We start from the raw sequence: 19182 nt of genomic DNA on the forward strand, positions 1-19182 counted from the left end.
GATCTGTGTATGTATGTGCCTAATTGCCTTCTTTTATTGTTTATACTTACATCCACATGAGAGGCGAACTACAGTGAAGAATCCACCTATCTAAACGAGGAACATCAAGGACGTAGTGAGAAGCAAAGAAAGAAAAAGGACCAGAAAGAAAGAAGCACCACCATCCAGGAGCAAGACTCGAAAGAAAGTAAAAGAAACCTTGATGGGATACAACTTACACAAGGCCGTGTAAGTTATTTATTTATCTATCCATCTAATCCCTGTGATCACACACATATATGCAAGCTCCCCATCCAAGGAGTTTTTTGATCTTTCTCTGAGGGATCAATGGAGGTGTAAACACCACATTGACCGTCAGCGAAAGAAAGCATATTCCCCTCACATTGTGTTCCCCCATCTCTTCTTGTATTCCATAGCTATTTTGCTTGGGACTGCTGTCGCTTCCGGTTTTGCAGTTGCCTGCTGGTGAGCAGTGAGAGCTGTGGGAGGTGTATCTGGAGGGAGTCTCTGACCGTGTTGCTGATTATTACATCATCTGGCTGCGGTGGCTCCAGTGCACCTTGCTGAACCAACGGATACACCAGAGGTGGCACCAACGGGACAGGCTGATACATTCCCTTCACAGCTTCAAGGCGATTGAGTATATCTCATAAATGCTATTATTTTTACTCTGTTTGTGAGTGCGCTTTTTATATTTTACAATCCCATAAATACTGTTTTATACTTTATCACACTAGGAGTGCGCCTGTTTTTTCTTCTTGTTTTCTATACATATACACATATATATATATATCTTTTCCTATTAGTTTTATTATGTCGCAATACTAATATTTGTTTTCTTTTCTTGTAGCTCTAACAGCTGATATGTGTTTATTCAAGTTATTGCCCTTTTAGTTTCAATTCGGGGAGCTTTGTGATTGATTAATTGTTTTCCACCACCCACTTTTCTGGGTATATATATTTCTGTCTCTGTTGTTATTCCAACATCCTTTGAAAAAGTCAGTGTGTCTGACGAAACGCGTTAGGAAGCAGCGCCGACACTACGTCATCAACAAGGGTCGGAAGCAGTGCCAAGCTTCCAGCCCTGCTGCACACAGCCCCAGAATTGGCGCGGTTGATAGCCAGTCTGGTGTTGAGAGACTGACAACCCAGGACTCCTAAGATTACAGGTTTCAACACCATCCATGAGGTCTGAGACCGTGGGACACGAGCGGGCGGCGTTTGCTACATCTGACGCTGCAGGAGATCTTGCCGTGCTGTTCCCGTGGTGGTGATATTATTATCATACATGCCTAATTACATTTTATGTTTGTGAGTGAGCTTGTTTCCTTCTCTATATATTTTTATTAAACTTTTTATACGTTTTTACGCTATGGGTTGTGCGCTTTCTCCTTCTGTCTAATAGATTTTTGTGGAACTGGTTCTTCTGCTGAAAGCTGCCCCACTCCCATTCAAGCGACAACAACTGACTGGACAATCTGATGAGTGGATTAGTATCATCTTTTTATTTTTACGATTCACTGCTTTACCTGTTTTATTTTTGATATAATTTGTTTTTATTTCAAAGTTATCACTTGTCACTTTGGCGCTACTAATCCTTTGGTGTATTACTGTGTATGAACTTTTAAGTGGCAGCCTACTGATAGTGATCAATTATGTTGAAACTGCAATAGAAAGGAAAAGTAGGAGGAATGATTTTATTCTGTCCTCCAGACAGAATGCCAGTCCTGTTATTCAGGTTGAGGATAATATTGATCTTAAAAATCAATTTTTTAAATTGGAACAGCTCATTAAAGACGAGATGAGGCATTGGTGGGATGCATATTCTTTAAATGACTATTTGGATAGGAAAATTGTGCCGAGAGGCTTAAGAATTCTTAAAGCACCCACGTTTGAAACTGATATAAATTGTAATACACAATGGAATGAAACATTAGACAATTGCTCTTTCTCCCTGATGAAACTTCTCATCAAATACCGAGATGAGAAGGTTAAGACTTTAGAAGCCGAAATTGATTCAATTCAGGATCTTTTAAGGCCCTTATCTGTGAGAAATGAGTTTAAAGAACTTGATAATACCACTACAAGAAAAGTGGAGTTATTTGAAAAAGAATTGATTACAAGAAAGGAAAATAAACTTAATAGAGATAAAGATGATTATGAGAAGGAGAATATCAGAAACTGGAAATGCCCCTCTAGTGCTGTGGGAATAACTTACACTAATAAATATAATCATAAACTTAAATACATTTAGAGGTAAGAAGAAATCCACGAGCAACCTAGGAGGTGAATTTAATAAGTTTCTTCCCTCTGAGGCTAAAGGGGGCTCGGTAGTCCTAGGTACATTTAATACATCTAGGCCTACTACTATTGTGGGCAAGCAAGTTTCCCCATCAGGAAGCGGGTTTTCCCCTTTAGAAATAAGAGACCATACCAGGAGATTTAACTGTTCATGAGGATAAAAATAGTGATTCTGATATTACTCCTTCTACTGAATTGGATAGTATTGCTAATGTTGTAAATGATGTTGATTTTTTTAGATCTGACTCCCCGTTTAGGGGAGAGCAAGAGAGGAGAGAAACATTTTCCCCTTTGGGACCAGCAGAACCCAAACACATCTACGCAACAGGGAAAACAAGGATTAGAGGGGTCAGGGCAGGTAGGGCCGTCCAAAGAAAGAAGATTAACAGAAGGAAAATAGATATACCTGAATGTTCAGGTATCTTTAACTTATCCTCATTCTAATTATCTCTATATGAGCAAGCCCTGTTGGAAAAGGGATTATCCTTTTCGCCAAGTACAGGTACTAACCCGTTCAATTTGTTTGTAGACCTTAACTGCTATATCCGTAAACTTACTCTTCAAAGACATTTTAATTTTATTAATAGCAAAAAATTATCCTATACTATGTGTGCTGCATTGACTGATGGGTCTCTCTGTTTAGATGGTGTCAAAGTGTAGAAATAAAATCAATGAGTCAAAGGGTTCAAAGTAACAGGTGAGTTTATCAGCACCATGGCACAATTTGAGAGAAAAGAATTCCAAAAAGGAACTCAGGCCTCTGCCAACATATTGCTTGGTATCACATTTTATACATTTCAAAATGAGTAATACGCCTTTAAGGGGGCTGGCTTAGAGATAAAAAAAATATATGATGACTTATACAAAAAGACATTGATACCTAAATATGCTGCATATGCTATATTCTTATCCCATAATGTGGGCCTCTTAACCTTGTGACATAAGGGAGTTACTGTGTCCAGCCCTGTGTGTTACTGTATCTGTCAGATAACAGAACCTAAAGTCAGCAGAAATATCTAAGACAGGAAAAACCTCTTACGAATTAATTTTCAATTCTTGCATGCCTTGTAGGAATTACACAAGGGTGGGTTACATTCAGAAGCGATACTCTGCAGAATCAAACATTCACAGTTCATACACGAATGAAACAAATAAGCATACATACAAGCAAACACTCAAAATGGCGGTTAGGCCAAAATGGAGGTGATGATAGCCACCCACATTATCTCAATCTTCACAATGGTATATCTCAACAATTGACAGACAACAGGACCTTGACACAAGCAGTGGTTGATACATTGGATGATTGTGATCTTACAATACATCCAATAGATTCTACCTATTTCTCTCAGGTGAGTGATTTGGCTGTCACGCACTCGCCGTACAGACCGCAATCTCTCTTCTTTCCTTACCAGTCGAAGGGAGGTTATGTTGATTCCTTTTACAAACTGGTCCTGCGGGACTTTGAGAGCCTGTATTCAGGACCCTTTAGGATTCGACATAATCTCTCTAAGCCAGAACGAGAGGCCTTAGAAGCTCTCAAGAATAATGAGAGTATCATCAGACAGGCGGATAAGGGGGGGGGGGGCACTGTCGTCCAGGACAAAGACGCCTACCTACGTGAGGCATCCAGACTCCTGGGGGACACTGCCTCCTACACCACCCTCTCTGTTGATCCCACTTCCAGATACCAGATTGAGCTTTAAGATCTGTTAGACAGAGCCAGTACAGATGGCATACTCACTAGATCAGAATATCGATTTTTGTTTAATGATCATCCGCTTATAGCTGTGTTTTACCATCTGCCAAAGCTTCACAAGACTCTAATCGATCCCCCTGGTAGGCCTATTGTCTCGGGGGTGGACTCAATGACGACGAGCCTGTCCCAGTATGTTGATTATTATCTTCAACCTATTGTGACCACACATAGGTCTCATATTAGGGACACGCTTCATGTCACTGACACCATCTCCGGGATAAAATGGAAGGCCACCATTTTGTGGGCTACGTGTGACGTATCATCTTTATACACGTCCATAGTGCACTCCAGGGGGATCCATGCAGTGAGCTTTTGGCTAAATCAGGTTGCCACCATCCCTTCGAATCAAAAAACATTTTTATTGGAAAGTATTAATTTTATTTTAACACATAATTATTTTTTATTCGAAGACAATTATTATTATTTTCAGACGTGTGGAACGGCCATGGGTACGAGATTCGCCCCTAGTTATTCCAACCTGTAGATGGGCTATTGGGAGGAGTTGGCCGTGTGGCAGAATGTGGGGCTGGGGGCGGGTCTCGTATACTATGGCCGTTTCATAGATGACCTTATATTTATTTGGGATGGTGAAGAGGATGATTTCAGAACTATTATAAGATCATTTGATGAAAATTATTTAGGGCTTAAGTTTACTTTTGACATTCATGCCAATTCTGTGGTATTTTTAGATCTGGTATTGGAGGTGGATGAAGATGCTAATTTACTAACTAAAACACACTTCAAGGCTTTAAGTGTTAATAACTACGTTCATGCGGAGAGCAATCATGCCTCACGTTGGCTAAATAACATCCCACTGGGCCAATTTCATCGAATGAAGAGAAATTGCACGAAGGACGGCGACTTCGTGACCCAATCACAGCTACTTGAGTTGAAATTCAGGGACAAGGAATTTGATACTCAACTCGTCAAACAATCTTTTGACAGAGTTGCTGCTCTAGACAGATCCTCTCTTCTGGAACAATCCAGAAATAAGAGGATAAATAATATGAAGCATTATACAAGACATACCCCAGATACATCTATGTCCCTGAGATTTATAACAGGTTATAATCAATCCGCAAATACTATTGGCAGAATTTTAAATAAGCATTGGGATATCTTAAAATGTGACCCCCATTTGGGGCCACATCTACTCGATAAAGCGTCAATAGTGTTTAGGAAAGCAAGAAATATGAAAAATATTCTGGCACCTACTAAAATCAACAATAATCATCTATCTGCTTTGTCTCACTTGAGACCTGCTGGTAACCATAGGTGTGGCAGAACACGCTGCATCACCTGTAGTCATCTGTCAACATCTGATCAGTTTGTCTCCTTTGTCAAGGGCAATACACATAGTGTTTTAGGATCTATTACATGTATAAGCATGTACATTATATACATGCTGACGTGTGGTTGCGGCAAACAATATGTGGGCCGCACCATGCGTCCCTTGAGTGCTCGGTTCTTGGAGCATCGAAGAAGTATAGTTAACGGCGTTAGCAGCCATGGGATCTATAGATACTTTGAAATGGTTCACAATAAAGATCCAAAAACGTTAAAAATTATAGGATTGGAGTATATATCTCCTCTTACTTTAGGGGGTGATCGGTTCAAAAAGTTGTGTAGACGTGAGACTTATTGGATCTACCAGCTCGCGACACTAGCGCCTGGTGGATTTAATGAGTCCATTGACACAAGCACTATTGTTTAATATTGGTTTCTTTTCCAATCTGCTTATGGGTTAATATCTTTTTGTTTTTGGCTCTGTTGCTCCCTGGTGGAGCTTCCTCCTCTTTTGCTATATTGATATTTTACAGTGACAATTAAGGCTGAGCTGGAGAAGTAGGCACGGATGTTATTGTCTGTGCAAGTATTAGAAATATACATGATTATTTTTGATGTGCTAGTATTGATACCTCTCCCTCTGGGGCTATTGCTTGGCAAAATTTTTCACTAATAATATGTACTAAACAATGTTGCATTGTTTATACTATTCAGTTTGTAATTCCTGCATTTGTTATATTATTTTGTTATGGCTATTTAAACTGAAGGTAATACTCTTTCCCTTTAGTTTTATTATGTCGCAATACAATAATAAAAAAATACAATTTAAAATAGTTTTATTATGTCACAATACAATAAATAAAAAAATACAATTTAAAATAGTTTTATTATGTCGCAATACAATAAATAAAATAAAAATTTGTTTTCTTTTCTTGTAGCTCTAACAGCTGATATGTGTTTATTCAAGTTATTGCCCTTTTAGTTTCAATTGGGGGAGCTTTGTGATTGATTAATTGTTTTCCACCACCCACTTTTCTGGGTATATATATATTTCTGTCTCTGTTGTTATTCCAACATCCTTTGAAAAAGTCAGTGTGTCTGACGAAACGCGTCAGGAAGCAGAGCCGACACTACGTCATCAACAAGGGTCGGAAGCAGTGGCAAGTTCCAGCCCTGCTGCACACAGCCCCAGAATTGGCGCGGTTGATAGCCAGTCTGGTGTTGAGAGACTGACAACTCAGGACTCCTAAGGTTACAGGTTTCAACACCATCCATGAGGTCTGAGACCGTGGGACACGAGCGGGCGGCGTTTTCTACATCTGACGCTGCAGGAGATCTTACCGTGCTGTTCCCGTGGTTGTGATATCATTATCATACATGCCTAATTACATTTTATGTTTGTGAGTGAGCTTGTTTCCCTCTCTATATATTTTTATTAAACTTTTTATACGTTTTTACGCTATAGGTTGTGCGCTTTCTCCTTCTGTCTAATTATATATATATATATATATATATATATATACATGTAGAGGTATCAGTACCGTGTTAGCCGAGCTTCAATAATCAAAAAATAAATAGATGATACCGTTCTGTGGCTAACGAAATGCTTTTATTTGTGCGAGCTTTCGAGATACACTGATCTCTTCTTCCGGCGATGTTACAATGAATATATACAGTGTTCGACAAATCACCCAAAAATCTACTCGCCCAACCAAAAAATCTACTCGCCACCTAGTCCCGCCCCCAACCCCGCCCCTAGTCCCGCCCCCAAGCCCGCCCCTAGTCCCGCCCCCAACCCCACTTTAAAATAAAATATATAAATAAAATACATTTAATAAATTCCTAGTCAGAACAACATTCGTTTTTGACATAAATGTATTTATTGTATTACATTATACTACATTTAGTCCTTGTTACGTGTGTGTGTGTGTGTGTGTGTGTGTGTGTGTGTGTGTGTGTGTGTGTGTGTGTGTGTGTGTGTGTGTGTGTGTGTGTGTGTGTGATCTAGAAATAATAGCCAGGTGTGAATGACTAGTTTCCTGAACCCCTTAACCAGTGTCTGGACGTCCCCGCTTCACAATATCTAAAGCAGCAATCCCGCCTGGGATCTTACCTGATCCGCAGTCCCTCTATGTCCAGATACCTTCCTTCCCGCAATCTTATACATTGAAGGGGAGGTGTTCCTTACCTGTCTTCTGGGTTAGAGGGGGTTCCGATGGTTCCTGTGTGAAGCTTGAGTCAGATCTGGAAGAAAGCAGTATAAGTTATTTCGGTGTAGTATAGGGCAGTTAAGATATACAAGGTAAATAAGATATCCAGATCCAGAGTGAGAGAGTGCGGGTGAGAGCCAGAGAGAGTGTGGGTGAGAGGGGAGAGAGACAGGGAGGGGAGAGGGAGATAGGGGGGGACTGACTGATGGGGGGAACTGGGTGAGGAGATGGTGACTTACTGGGTGACTTTGACTGACTAGGTGGGGGGGGTGACTGGGGGGTACCTCTGGTGTCCCACACACACTCCCATATATACACACTCCCATACACACACACACACACTCCCATATACACACACACACTCCCATATACACACACACACACACACACACTCAATCCCATATATATATATACACACACACACACACTCCCATATATATGCACACACACACTCCCATATATATGCACACACACACACTGCCATACACACACACACACTCACTCCCATACACACACACTCCCATATACACACTCACTCCGATATACACACACACTCACTCTCATATACACACAAACTCACTCCCATATATACACACACACACACACACACACTCCCATATACACACACACACTCACTCCCATATATACACACACTCCCATATATACACACACTCCCATATATACACACACACTCACTCCCATATACACACACTCCCATATACACACACACACCCATATAAACACACACTCACTCCCATACACACACACTCACTCCCATATACGCACACACACACTCACTCCCATACACACACACACTCCCATATACACACACATACTCCCATATACACACACACTCCCATACACACACACACACACACTCCCATATACACACACTCACACTCCCATATATACACACATACAAACACTCCCATATACACACACACACACTCCCATATACACACACACACACACACCCATATACACATACACACACACCCATATACACATACACACACACACCCATATACACACACACACCCATATACACACATACACACACACACATTCTCTCCCATATATATGCACACACACACACACACTCTCTCACTCTACACACGGGGGAGGTCGGAAGAGAGGAAAGCCCACGACCAGCACCACCCCGCTACCCCCCCCCCCTGCGGGGGCATGAAGATATTGGGCGGACAGGCCGGCATTCCCCCCCTCCCCCCATACCTCACTCAGCGCAGTGGAAGCTTGGGAGAGGCAGGTTGGGTTGGAGGCACGTGGCGAGGTGTTCCCCAGCGGGTGCCCCAGGGGACAATCAGCCCCACCGTGGCCACCACTGCCCTGCTCCCCTCGCCGGCATGTCCCGCAGTGCGAGGCCAAGCAGCTTTGCAGGCTGCTTCCCCCCAGCCCGCAGCGGCATGAAGCTCGTGGGGGGGGCAGGCCAACATCCCCTCCCCACCTCATGCGGCGGCTGCGCCGTCATGAAGATAGCTTGCGGGCATTTTTTAAGTTTTGGGGAGACAGGTGGGAGGGAGGCACGTGGCGAGGGCACCCCTCGTACGCCAACCGGGCTGCAGCAGTGGGGACCTCCCGCCCCGGGCAGCGATCGGTGGATCGAGGGAAGGGGACGGGACAGGAGCAGGGGAAGGGAGCAGGGGACAGGAGCGCTAACGCGGAGGCGCAGAGGGCAGGAGCAGAGGGCCGCGGTGGGGAGTAGGGAGTCATGTGGGGACCAGGGAGATCGCAGGGAAGGAGCAGAGGGGCCGCAGCATGGAGAGATTGGAGAGTACTTACCCTCCAACAGAGCTCCTGCAAGAAAGAATGGCCGCTCGTTGGGGGCGGGCTCATATAGAGCCTTGCCGCGCGCCCACAAAGCCTGGGAGTGCGCGCCAATCAGTTGTCAGGTAGGGGGAGTTTTTTTTTTTTCAGCGGAGCAGGGAAAATTTCAGCGCGAAATTTATAAAAACAAACACGTGTGCTGCTTGGGCCAATATTGACTCGCCCGGAGGTTAAATCCACTCGCCTCGGGCATGTAAATGTATAGCATTGTCGAACACTGTAATATATATATATATATATATATACTGTATATATATATATATATATATAAACACACAAAAAAGGAAGTTGCTCAACACCTAATATTAAAGGTTAAATCAAGCCCCCAGATTAATACTGACTATAGGGGTAAAATAAAATATAAACCCCAAATTAAATCAGTTAGAAAAGTTATAGAGCTTGTTGGTGCTAGGGGATAATAACAACTATATAGAACACACAAATGAAAAGGACAAAGACAACCCCCTTATTAGCACTCTAAATTACACCTAAAGAAAATCTACTAATAAAGATTATATTGCAAGAACCAGATGCACTGCAGAGTCAGAAAAATGAACAAGTTTTTATTGGAATAACAGCAAGACACACTAACTTAAAAACATGAATATACTAAAGACAGCCTAACAAAATATATGTATCAAAAATATATTGGATAAAAGGGGGACTGTTAATCTAGTGAATGAATTCTGTTTTACCTCAAAAAAACTAAAATGTGTCTAAATGAATATAAATTGTAACACAGAAGTAGTTTAATATAACCCTTGGAGGTAATACAAAATATTATAAATCCCTACTGGCATGAATGCCTAATAGAGAGATATATGATGGATTGTGGCATGGAGGGAAAGTATATGATCAATGACCCAGTATACAGCCAGGAAAAATAATATATTACCAAAAATAAAGGGGGAAGAAAAAAGCAAACAGGGAAAAAAATGATATAAAAATAATAATCATACCCTGCCTAGCAATTCCCAAAAAAAAGAAAACAATGAGAACTGATGCAGCAAACAAAAAAAATAAAAAATAAATTATACCTATTAATGACATGCTAACAAACAGAGTCACACAAATGGAAAATACAGCAGTGCATAGCACTGCAAGGACAAGTAATGCCCAGACAGCAAAGAGAATTAATACTCAGCTGTAGCAGGGTTGCGTGAGGCATGTGTCCATCAGATTGTAGAAGGTTTGTTCCAATGTTTGTGCATAGCAAAAATAAAGACAATCAAAAAATGCTGCAACAGATCCTTCACAAGTCCATCCAAATAAAGATTACATGGGGGCTGTCAGAGAGTAAACACTCAGAGTGTGAGCATTACTTGTCCTTGCAGTGCTATGCACTGCTGTATGGTGGGGGGGTCAGAGGGGCACGGTGGGGTTGGTCACAGGGGCACGGTGGGGGGGGGGGCAGATGGGCACGGTGGGGGGGGGCAGAGGGGCACGGTGGGGGAGGGCAGAGGGGCACGGGGGGCAGTGGGGCACAGTGAGGGGGGGGAGGAGAGAGAGGCACAGTGAGGGGGGAGAGAGAGGGGCACAGTGAGGGGGGAGAGAGAGGGGCACAGTGAGGGGGAGAGAGAGGGGCACAGTGAGGGGGGAGAGAGAGGGGCACAGTGAGGGGGAGAGAGAGGGGCACAGTGAGGGGGAGAGAGAGAGGCACAGTGAGGGGGGAGAGGGGCACAGTGAGGGGGAGTGAGAGGGGCACAGTGAGGGGGAGAGAGAGGGGCACAGTGAGGGGGAGAGAGAGAGGCACAGTGAGGGGAGGGAGGGAGAGGCACAGTGAGGGGGGGAGAGGCACAGTGAGGGGGAGAGAGAGAGAGAGAGGGGCACAGTGAGGGGGGGGGAGAGAGGCACAGTGAGGGGGGGGGAGAGAGGCACAGTGAGGGGGAGAGAGAGAGAGAGAGAGAGAGGCACAGTGAGGGGGGGGGGAAGGTGGGCAGAGGGGCCCATTGAGGGAAAATAATAAAAAATTTAATATTAGAAAAATGTTATTTGTGATTGTCTTTATTTTTCTTTTCCTAATTGCTAATGATTTTCCTCTATATGAAATGTTCCTAATAATTCAATATACTAAGATAAATCACTTTATTTTCCAGTGTTCTCGTGTGTAACGGAGGAAGGGAGCAGCGCTGATTGAGAAGACCCTAGGGAGCGCTTCATGGTATGTTTATCAGTTTAACCTTGTACATTTTCATTATTTTTATTTATAAAATGTTTTACTAGGAAGTAATACATTGAGAGTTACAGTAGAGTCTTGGTTACTGCCCCCTCTCCACTGCACCGTTATTTATGCACGTCTGTCCCAACAACTTATTTACCCCTCAATAAAAAACACCCACACAAATCCTCTATTCACACCCTCTATCTTCTCCTTCCTGCTGCTGGGGATCTCCCCTAAGCCTGAACTCAGACACACACACCTGAACTCAGACACACACACCTGAACTCAGACACACACACCTGAACTCAGACACACTCACCTGAACTCAGACACACACACCTGAACTCAGACACACACACCTGAACTCAGACACACACACCTGAACTCAGACACACACACCTGAACTCACCCATGCATCCCTGCCATCTCTTCCCCTGTAAATGGTGTTAACCTTCTGATCTAATACACACTAACCTTAAAACTCACCCACAAGTTAAGCATCCCAACAGCCTGCGCTCATGGTTACTATCCCACACTCGCCCACTCCTACCACCCATTGTGGCCAAGCACTGCCACACACAGCACTTATTCCCTCACCTGCTGTCTCTGTAAGTCTCCCATCAAACATCTTAGATTGTAAGCTCTTCGGGGCAGGGATTTCCTTTCCTATTGTCTGATTTTGCTGCACTTACTGTATTATTATTCCCTGTACTGTATTATTGTAATTCCCTGTACTGTATTCTTTGTGAAGCGCTGAGTACACGTTTGGCGCTATGTAAATAAAGACATACAATACAATGTCCTGGGCACAGAGTTATGATATAAAAACAGAAAACAGACTGGCCGGCGCTTCCTAATGGGGTACTACAGCATCACCTAGTGGTGAAAGAAAATATAGGACATATAAAAGCTAATGCTGGATAGAAATTGCAAAGTGTCTCTATATAATAATGAGATCACACTGAGAAGCTGAAATAGCAGAAGAAATAGATAAATAAGTCAGGAGACCACTCAACCTCATACAGGAAAAAGCCAGGTTCCTCCAGAGATACAGAAGCACAAGGGGTGAGGGAGTGTCTCTGACGTTCGCAGTTTTGAGCAGCAGCTTCTTGTTGTTGGATACTGCAGCGTAGCCAGGCTCGGTAGATAGGGTAGAATAGTGTGGGGAGGGAGAACAAGAAGGGGCTCATAGTGTAGTATATTTGAAAACAGTTTTAATAAACAATACACATATAAAAGCCCCCCTGAGGGCGTACTCACAATTGGCACTGCCACTCAGGGCATATAAAGGTATCTTTGCAGCAATAAGCTGCTCGGTGCGCGTCTGGTCCGTTTCGGTTTTCCGTTAGCGATCCCCACAAGCGGCCCTGGGGTTCTCGTCTGACATCACTTTCCAGGTGTACAGAGTTGTTCCTCCTCCTCTCCCACTCAATGTGTTTCGCAAGATCAATAATTACTTGCTTCGTCAGGAGTGTCAGAGTTATGATGACAAATGCATTGTTACATTAAGAGAACAGGGTTATACAGTATATATATATATAAAGACTTTACATTACGTTAGGTGAACAGGCAGTGGAGGTGTCATGGGAGACCAGTACTTTTACCACCAGGGATCACCAGACAGATACACAGCAAATACACAATATACACTCACTGTCGGGGGGGAAGTCTCTAGCCTCAACTAGGTGCAGGAGCCTGCTTCAGTTGGCTTTTCCTGTCCGCTTCTTGTCCCAGGCTTCTCAGTGCTATCCGGCACAAAGCACTTTTGAATCTCCCGCTCAGCTGTGCCTCCGATCAGCTCCCCACGCGGTCTCCACTGGTCGGGCTTCTCCGGCGCTCCTCTGCTGAGCGCGGTGCTTGTGTATGCTCTCTTACACAATGCACTTTCGAAAAGCCCGTCAGCGTGTCTCCTATCGCCTCCACACTTAGGCTGAGTCCCCGCTGGTGCTGACCGCGTTTGTCGCGGTTACCTCTTTGAATCTTCATCCTCCCGTCCACGCGGCACGCACACGCTCTCCCAAGCTCGTGCTGGGGAAGACAAGGGAAAGAGTCTTTTGAGCGCAGAGCAGGGTCACATGACCCTGCTCTGACCAATGGGGGGAGAGGCAGTGTAGGCAGAGAGTGAGAGAAGAGGGGGTGGGTAGAGTGGAAGGGGGAGAAGGTCTGAGCGGAGAGAGTTGGGGGGGGGAAGCAAGGGGGGAGAGAGAAAATACGGGGACACAGAGACTCGCACACACAGCCCCGATCCAGCAAATGACACGCCCCTCCCTTAATAGCCATGCTCCCCTGCTCTAAATTTTTTGCCGGACAGCTGATTGCTCGTGCTTGGAGAGCTGGTGACGTCACCGCTCTCAATCATGAGCGAGCTCAGCGGCAGCATGGCCGTAGCCTTAGTCTGGTTCTCTGTCCTGGCCGCGCTCCTTACATCGCCCCCGCTGGCTATGCTCAACATGGAGCAATCACAGCGCAGATCATGACCGGGCAGCCAATAATAGGTGGGGGCTCGCCCGGCTGCACCAATGGGAGGAGGGTGCCGGTTTAGCTGCCCAGGGCCGCCTCCGGATGACAGAGAGGCTGGGCAGCGGCAGATTTGAATGCTTCCAATTGGAATTGCACTGCGTGACTCGGCCCCGGCAGCGGTTTCCCCTGGCCAGCCCCAAATCACCTGCTGGGACGGCGCCTGCAGGTCTGCGGGGAACAAAGGGTCTCCACGCTACGAGCCCGTCCCCGGACTGGATAGCCAGACCTTTCCTGCCCACCATTTGCCCTGAACTGGTATTCCTATGTAAGCAGCACAGGTAATTGGATTACTGTGTCTGCTAGCAAAGGAATCATTACACATCACCTATTACACGCTGGCTGCCTTTCCTAACTGCATGGGGAACAGGCTACACTTAAACATGGGGAATACATTTTCTTTTACAGGGAATAAAGTGTGTTTATGAACATTTACATTCATTACATTCCCTGTTTATACAGTTTACCCCTTCCAGATATTAGACCGTGATTTAGATCTTTTCTGGAAGGGGTTACACAAAGCATATCATACATTGGGAAAGCGCTCCTTTGCCCTTTTTTCCACGTCCAATAAATAATTTATTATGGGATACGCACCTTCCTCTCTACTCTTTTCTGGATACTTATAGTAGTGCTCTGCCAGTTCTCTTCCTCTCTATCAGTTTACCCTTCGGACGGGCGCACACCTGGGGACCTTTTACCTGTGGATCGCATGGACGTTGCAGCACTCGGAGTGAGTTAACCGCTTGCTACATGTTTTCCTGCTCAGGACTTTATTCTGACACTTGGTACATCATAGGGTGTGATTATGCTCATCGCTCCTCACTTATTAGTGAGCTCATTATCCGGGATTTGCAACCCAGTACCTGTGTTCTATCAAGTTTATATTTAGGGGTCCCACCACGATTATCTAGTTATTCATTCATTTACCTATCTCACTGTTGTGGTCTTTAGCATTACGCATTCATATGGTCTATTGGCCAAAATAAGCCTCGCAGAGGTGGCCATTTCACATGGTATTGGGGTAGCCAGTCGGGCTTAACCTTTATTATGGGAGGTTGGCTACCCCTACTGTCACATCTCCCCCTTCAAGAAGAAGACTGTGCCAGTCACCCCATTAGGTGACTTCCCAAGCGTGAAGACCCTGGAAGCCCACTTGTCGGAGGTGGGATCGTGCTGCCGTAATGTCCATCGGCGTTGCCATGCTCACTGCCCTTCTTGTACTGGATGGTAATGTCAAATTCCTGAAGGGCAAGGCTCCAGCGAAGCAACTTCCCATTCTTCCTCGACACCCGCTGCAACCAGCTCAAGGGGTTGTGATCCGTAATTACGATGAAGTGCCTCCCATACACGTAGTGCTGCTTCTTTCTCAGAGCCCAAACTATGGCCAGGCACTCCATCTCGATCGTGGCGTAGGCGGCCTCCCTAGGTAACAGCTTGCGTCTCAGGTAGACGATCGAATGCTCACTGCCATCCTCGCCCACCTGGCTTAGCACAGCACCGATACCAAAGTTCATCGGTCTGTACTAGGAACCGCTTACTGTAATCAGGAGCCGCCAGGATCGGAGTGCTGGCCAGAGCATCCTTCATAGCCTGGAAGGCCGTCTCACACTCGAGAGACCAGGCTACCAGCACTGGAAGCCGCTTCTTGGTTAAGTCAGGGGCTTGACCAGGGCGCAATACTGTTGCACAAACTTTCTATAGAAGCCGGCGGTACCTAGGAAAGCGAGGGCCCGCTTCTGAGTGCGGGGGACCGGCCAGTCCACTATTGCCTCCACTTTGGCGGGCTCAGGCTTGAGGTGCCCTCCCTTTACCCAGTGGCCGAGGTACGATACCTCTGCCATGCTAAATTGGCATTTGGATGGCTTTAGTGTAAGCACAGCCTCCCTGATCGTATCTAGGACTGCCGCTACATGAACCAGATGAGTGTCCCAGTCGTTAATAAACACCGCTATGCCATCTAGATAAGCCTTAGCATAGTCTTGCATCCCTTCGAGCAACCGGTTGATCAGGTGCTGGAAAGTGGCCGGCGCATTCTTCATCCTGAATGGCAAGACCAAAAACTCTTACAAGCCACTTGGGGTGATGAAAGCCAACTTTTCCCGGGTCAACAGGATCTGCCAGTACTCTCTGGACAGATCCATGGTGGTCACATACCTGGCCCCGGCGAGCTTGTTTAAGGGCTCATTCATCTGGGGCATGGGATAGGCATCCGCCATGGTCTGAGCATTGAGCTGCCGGTAGTCCACACAGAACAGAGTGGTGCCATCTTTCTTGGGCACCAAGACTACCGGTGAAGCACAAGAAATCTGACACCGTGCAATTACCCCTAGGGCCAGCATCTCCTCAGCCTCTTCCTCAATGCTCCGCTTCACCTCCGCAGAGACCCTGTACACATTCTTGGAGAGGGGCCGCTGATCCCCGATGTTGACCAGGTGATCAGTTAGATGGGTCCCGCCCGGCTTATCCGTGAGCAGGGCCCGGTATCTCCCTAACATCTCTCGCGCCTGCTCCCAATGGGGAGCCGCAAGGTGGGGATCGATCCCTCCCTGCTCCACTGAGCCTCCCTGCTGGGCTTTTCCCAGGTGATCGGGCAGAGCCTGGCTCGCCGGATCCCCCAGCAGCGGGCTACACACAGCCAACGCCTCCGGCCCACTCTTATGGTACTTTTTGAGCATATTTATGTGGTATGTCCTGTGGCTACCTGTCTCTGGATCTAGGATTACCACATAGTTGCACTCATTCATCTGCCGGGTAACTGTGTACGGGCCGGCCCAGGCAGAAAGTAGTTTGTTCTGCTGAGTGGGCTTTAGAACAAGCACTTTCTGCCCAGGGATGAACTCTCTACTACCGACATTATGATCATACCACCACTTTTGCCTGGTCTGAGCTGCCTTGAGGTTAGGCTGTGCCAACCCCATGAGTTCCTCTAACCAGTCCCTGAGCCCCACCACATAAATAGCACCGAGGCATCAGTATTGGTGTATCCCCCTCCCAGCTCTCACGAAACGGATCGAGCGGTCCCCGGACACTACGCCCATACAGAAGCTCAAGGGGGGAAACCAGTAGACTCTTGCTGTACCTGTAGGTATGCAAACAGCAGGTGCTGCAAGCGAGCTTCCCAGTCTCCCCCCTTGGCTTTCCACAAATGCTCGCAGCATTTGCTTCATGGTCACATTGAACCGCTCACACAATCCGTTCGTTTGGGGATGGTAGGGGCCTGTGCGGAGAGATGCGACTCCGCTCGTAGCCCAGAGACATTGGAGCAGTTCGGACATGAACTGCGCCCCCTGATCGGTTAGGATCTTGCTCGGGAAACCTACCCTAGTGAAGAGCCCAATTAAGGTCTCCTCCACCTTACGCGCTTCAATCGAGGACAGAGCTACCGCCTCAGGATTCCGGGTGACGAAATCGACCACTGTGAGGATTTAGCGCTGCCCCGAGTGACTAGGGATCATGAGCGGACCCACTATGTCTACCGCTACGTGCTGGAAGGGCTCATCGATCACCGGTAGCGGTCTCGGGGGAGCCTTCGCACGGTCACCCGACTTGCCTACTCGCTGGCAGACATCACAGGTGCAGCAGAACGCAGATACTTCCTGTGATGCCCCTGGCTAGTAGAAAGTCTGCAGTTGCCGGGCTCTGGTGAGAGTGACCACCTGATGCCGCGCCAGCGGGATCACATGGGTTACCTGCAACAACTGTTCCCTATACTTCCTGGAAACCACTAGCTGTTGCCTGCCTGTCTCTGGTCTGACCGGAGCACCCGGGGTTTGTTCCCAGTTTAAGAGCCCACGGTGCCACATACATCCCCATAAAAGGCAGCCTCAGCCGCCCCAAGTCTCATGCCCTCCAGATCTGGGTCCTTCTGCACCGCCTTCCTGAACTGGCTCGTCTCTGGTCAGGCACCCTCAGTGATAGTCAAGGAAATGTTGGGTCAGGTCAAAGGTCTGGCTTGTGCTGGCTTACCTGCCTGGTCTCCACCGGGACATAAGCACCTGTTGGCTCCAAAAGCTGGGGAGCGAGGATCAAGGGGGTGGACGGCGGTGCCAAAGGCACCTCCCCCATGGCAACTGCCCACTTTTGCTCTGGGCGACCGCAGCCATTGGAGCATCTTCCTCCACGTAGGGGCAAATGAAGCGCCCCAAGTCGTTGCCCAGAAGGGTGTCTGTGTCCAAGCCTGGCAACACCCAGACATCCCGGACTCCTCGACCGGTATCGCAGTCGAGGAACACCCGTGCAACTTGTAGGGACTTGGTGGCTCCGTCTGGCATTCTCACCTGCATCCCCGTCCCTGGGAACAGGTTCTCTGGGCTGACCATATCAGGTCGCACCAGAGTTACCGTAGCAACGGTGTCCATCAGGTCGGCCACCTGCTGATTGTCTATGGTCACCGGACGCAAATTTCTTTGGCGGACAGCGTTAGCCTCCAGCCCCATGGCTGCAGCACGATGTCCCTCTGGATCTGCTTCCACGCCACATGTATGTAAGTCTGAACATCACCCTCCAAGAGTAGGCGAACGTATAAGGCTGACAGAGCAATATCTGTAAGTTTTATTATATTCACACCAGGGAATTTGTGCACCCACGTAGTAAGGTAACTACTGTATGATACTGGCTTTAGCCAGCTTTTAATTATACTGCTCACAAAAGCATATGCTTTTATTTAACCCCTTCAGGGCTCTCACATTTTTTCACCAGTCCATAGGACAATAATTACATATATTCAGTGTAGGTACCTGCAATCGGTTATGTCTTGACAGGGCTGCATGCTTATGATGCTTTGGCCAAAGGGTTTAACTAAATAACCCTTATTCATGAGATTACTGTTTTATTTTAGCTTAATTGGTAGGAGCGCAGGAATCGTTGTTTTTGTTTTTTCTATATGTAGAGCCGATCTTTTTACCAGCAGCAAACGTCTATAGGGAGGAGCGCCGTATTATGTACTGTCCATCCTGGATCAAGTCGGCTAACTAAGGGCCGTTCTATACTGTGTGCGTGTGTGTGTGTCTGTGTGTGAGGGCCGTTCTATACTGTGTGCGTGTGTGTGTGTCTGTGTGTGAGGGCCGTTCTATACTGTGTGCGTGTGTGTGTGTGTGTGT

At 46.4% G+C, this 19182-nt stretch overlaps 2 protein-coding genes across 5 annotated transcripts in view; one reads left to right on the forward strand and one right to left on the reverse strand.

The window, feature by feature from the left end:
- Positions 1-19182, reverse strand: part of LOC142464319 (uncharacterized) — a 582685-nt gene that overhangs the window by 86126 nt on the left and 477377 nt on the right. The window lies entirely within an intron of this gene.
- On the forward strand, positions 339-6813 carry LOC142464305 (uncharacterized). Of its 2 annotated transcripts, none has more exons than XM_075567787.1 (2): positions 339-1311; positions 1406-6813. In XM_075567787.1, the coding sequence occupies exon 2, from the start codon at positions 4545-4547 to the stop codon at positions 5772-5774; it is 1230 nt and encodes a 409-aa protein (XP_075423902.1). In that variant the 5' UTR covers positions 339-1311; positions 1406-4544; the 3' UTR covers positions 5775-6813. The 2 variants fall into 2 exon arrangements, with proteins under 2 accessions (XP_075423902.1, XP_075423903.1); XM_075567788.1 differs by having other exon boundaries at positions 339-676; positions 851-6813.

This window comes from Ascaphus truei, chromosome 12 (genome assembly GCF_040206685.1).
Source record: "Ascaphus truei isolate aAscTru1 chromosome 12, aAscTru1.hap1, whole genome shotgun sequence".
Taxonomy (NCBI): Eukaryota; Metazoa; Chordata; class Amphibia; order Anura; family Ascaphidae; genus Ascaphus; species Ascaphus truei.

What these genes read in the sequence shown, in the direction of transcription:
- LOC142464305 (XM_075567787.1), top strand. Translation starts at nt 4,545, where the DNA reads ATGGGCTATTGGGAGGAGTTGGCCGTGTGGCAGAATGTGGGGCTGGGG.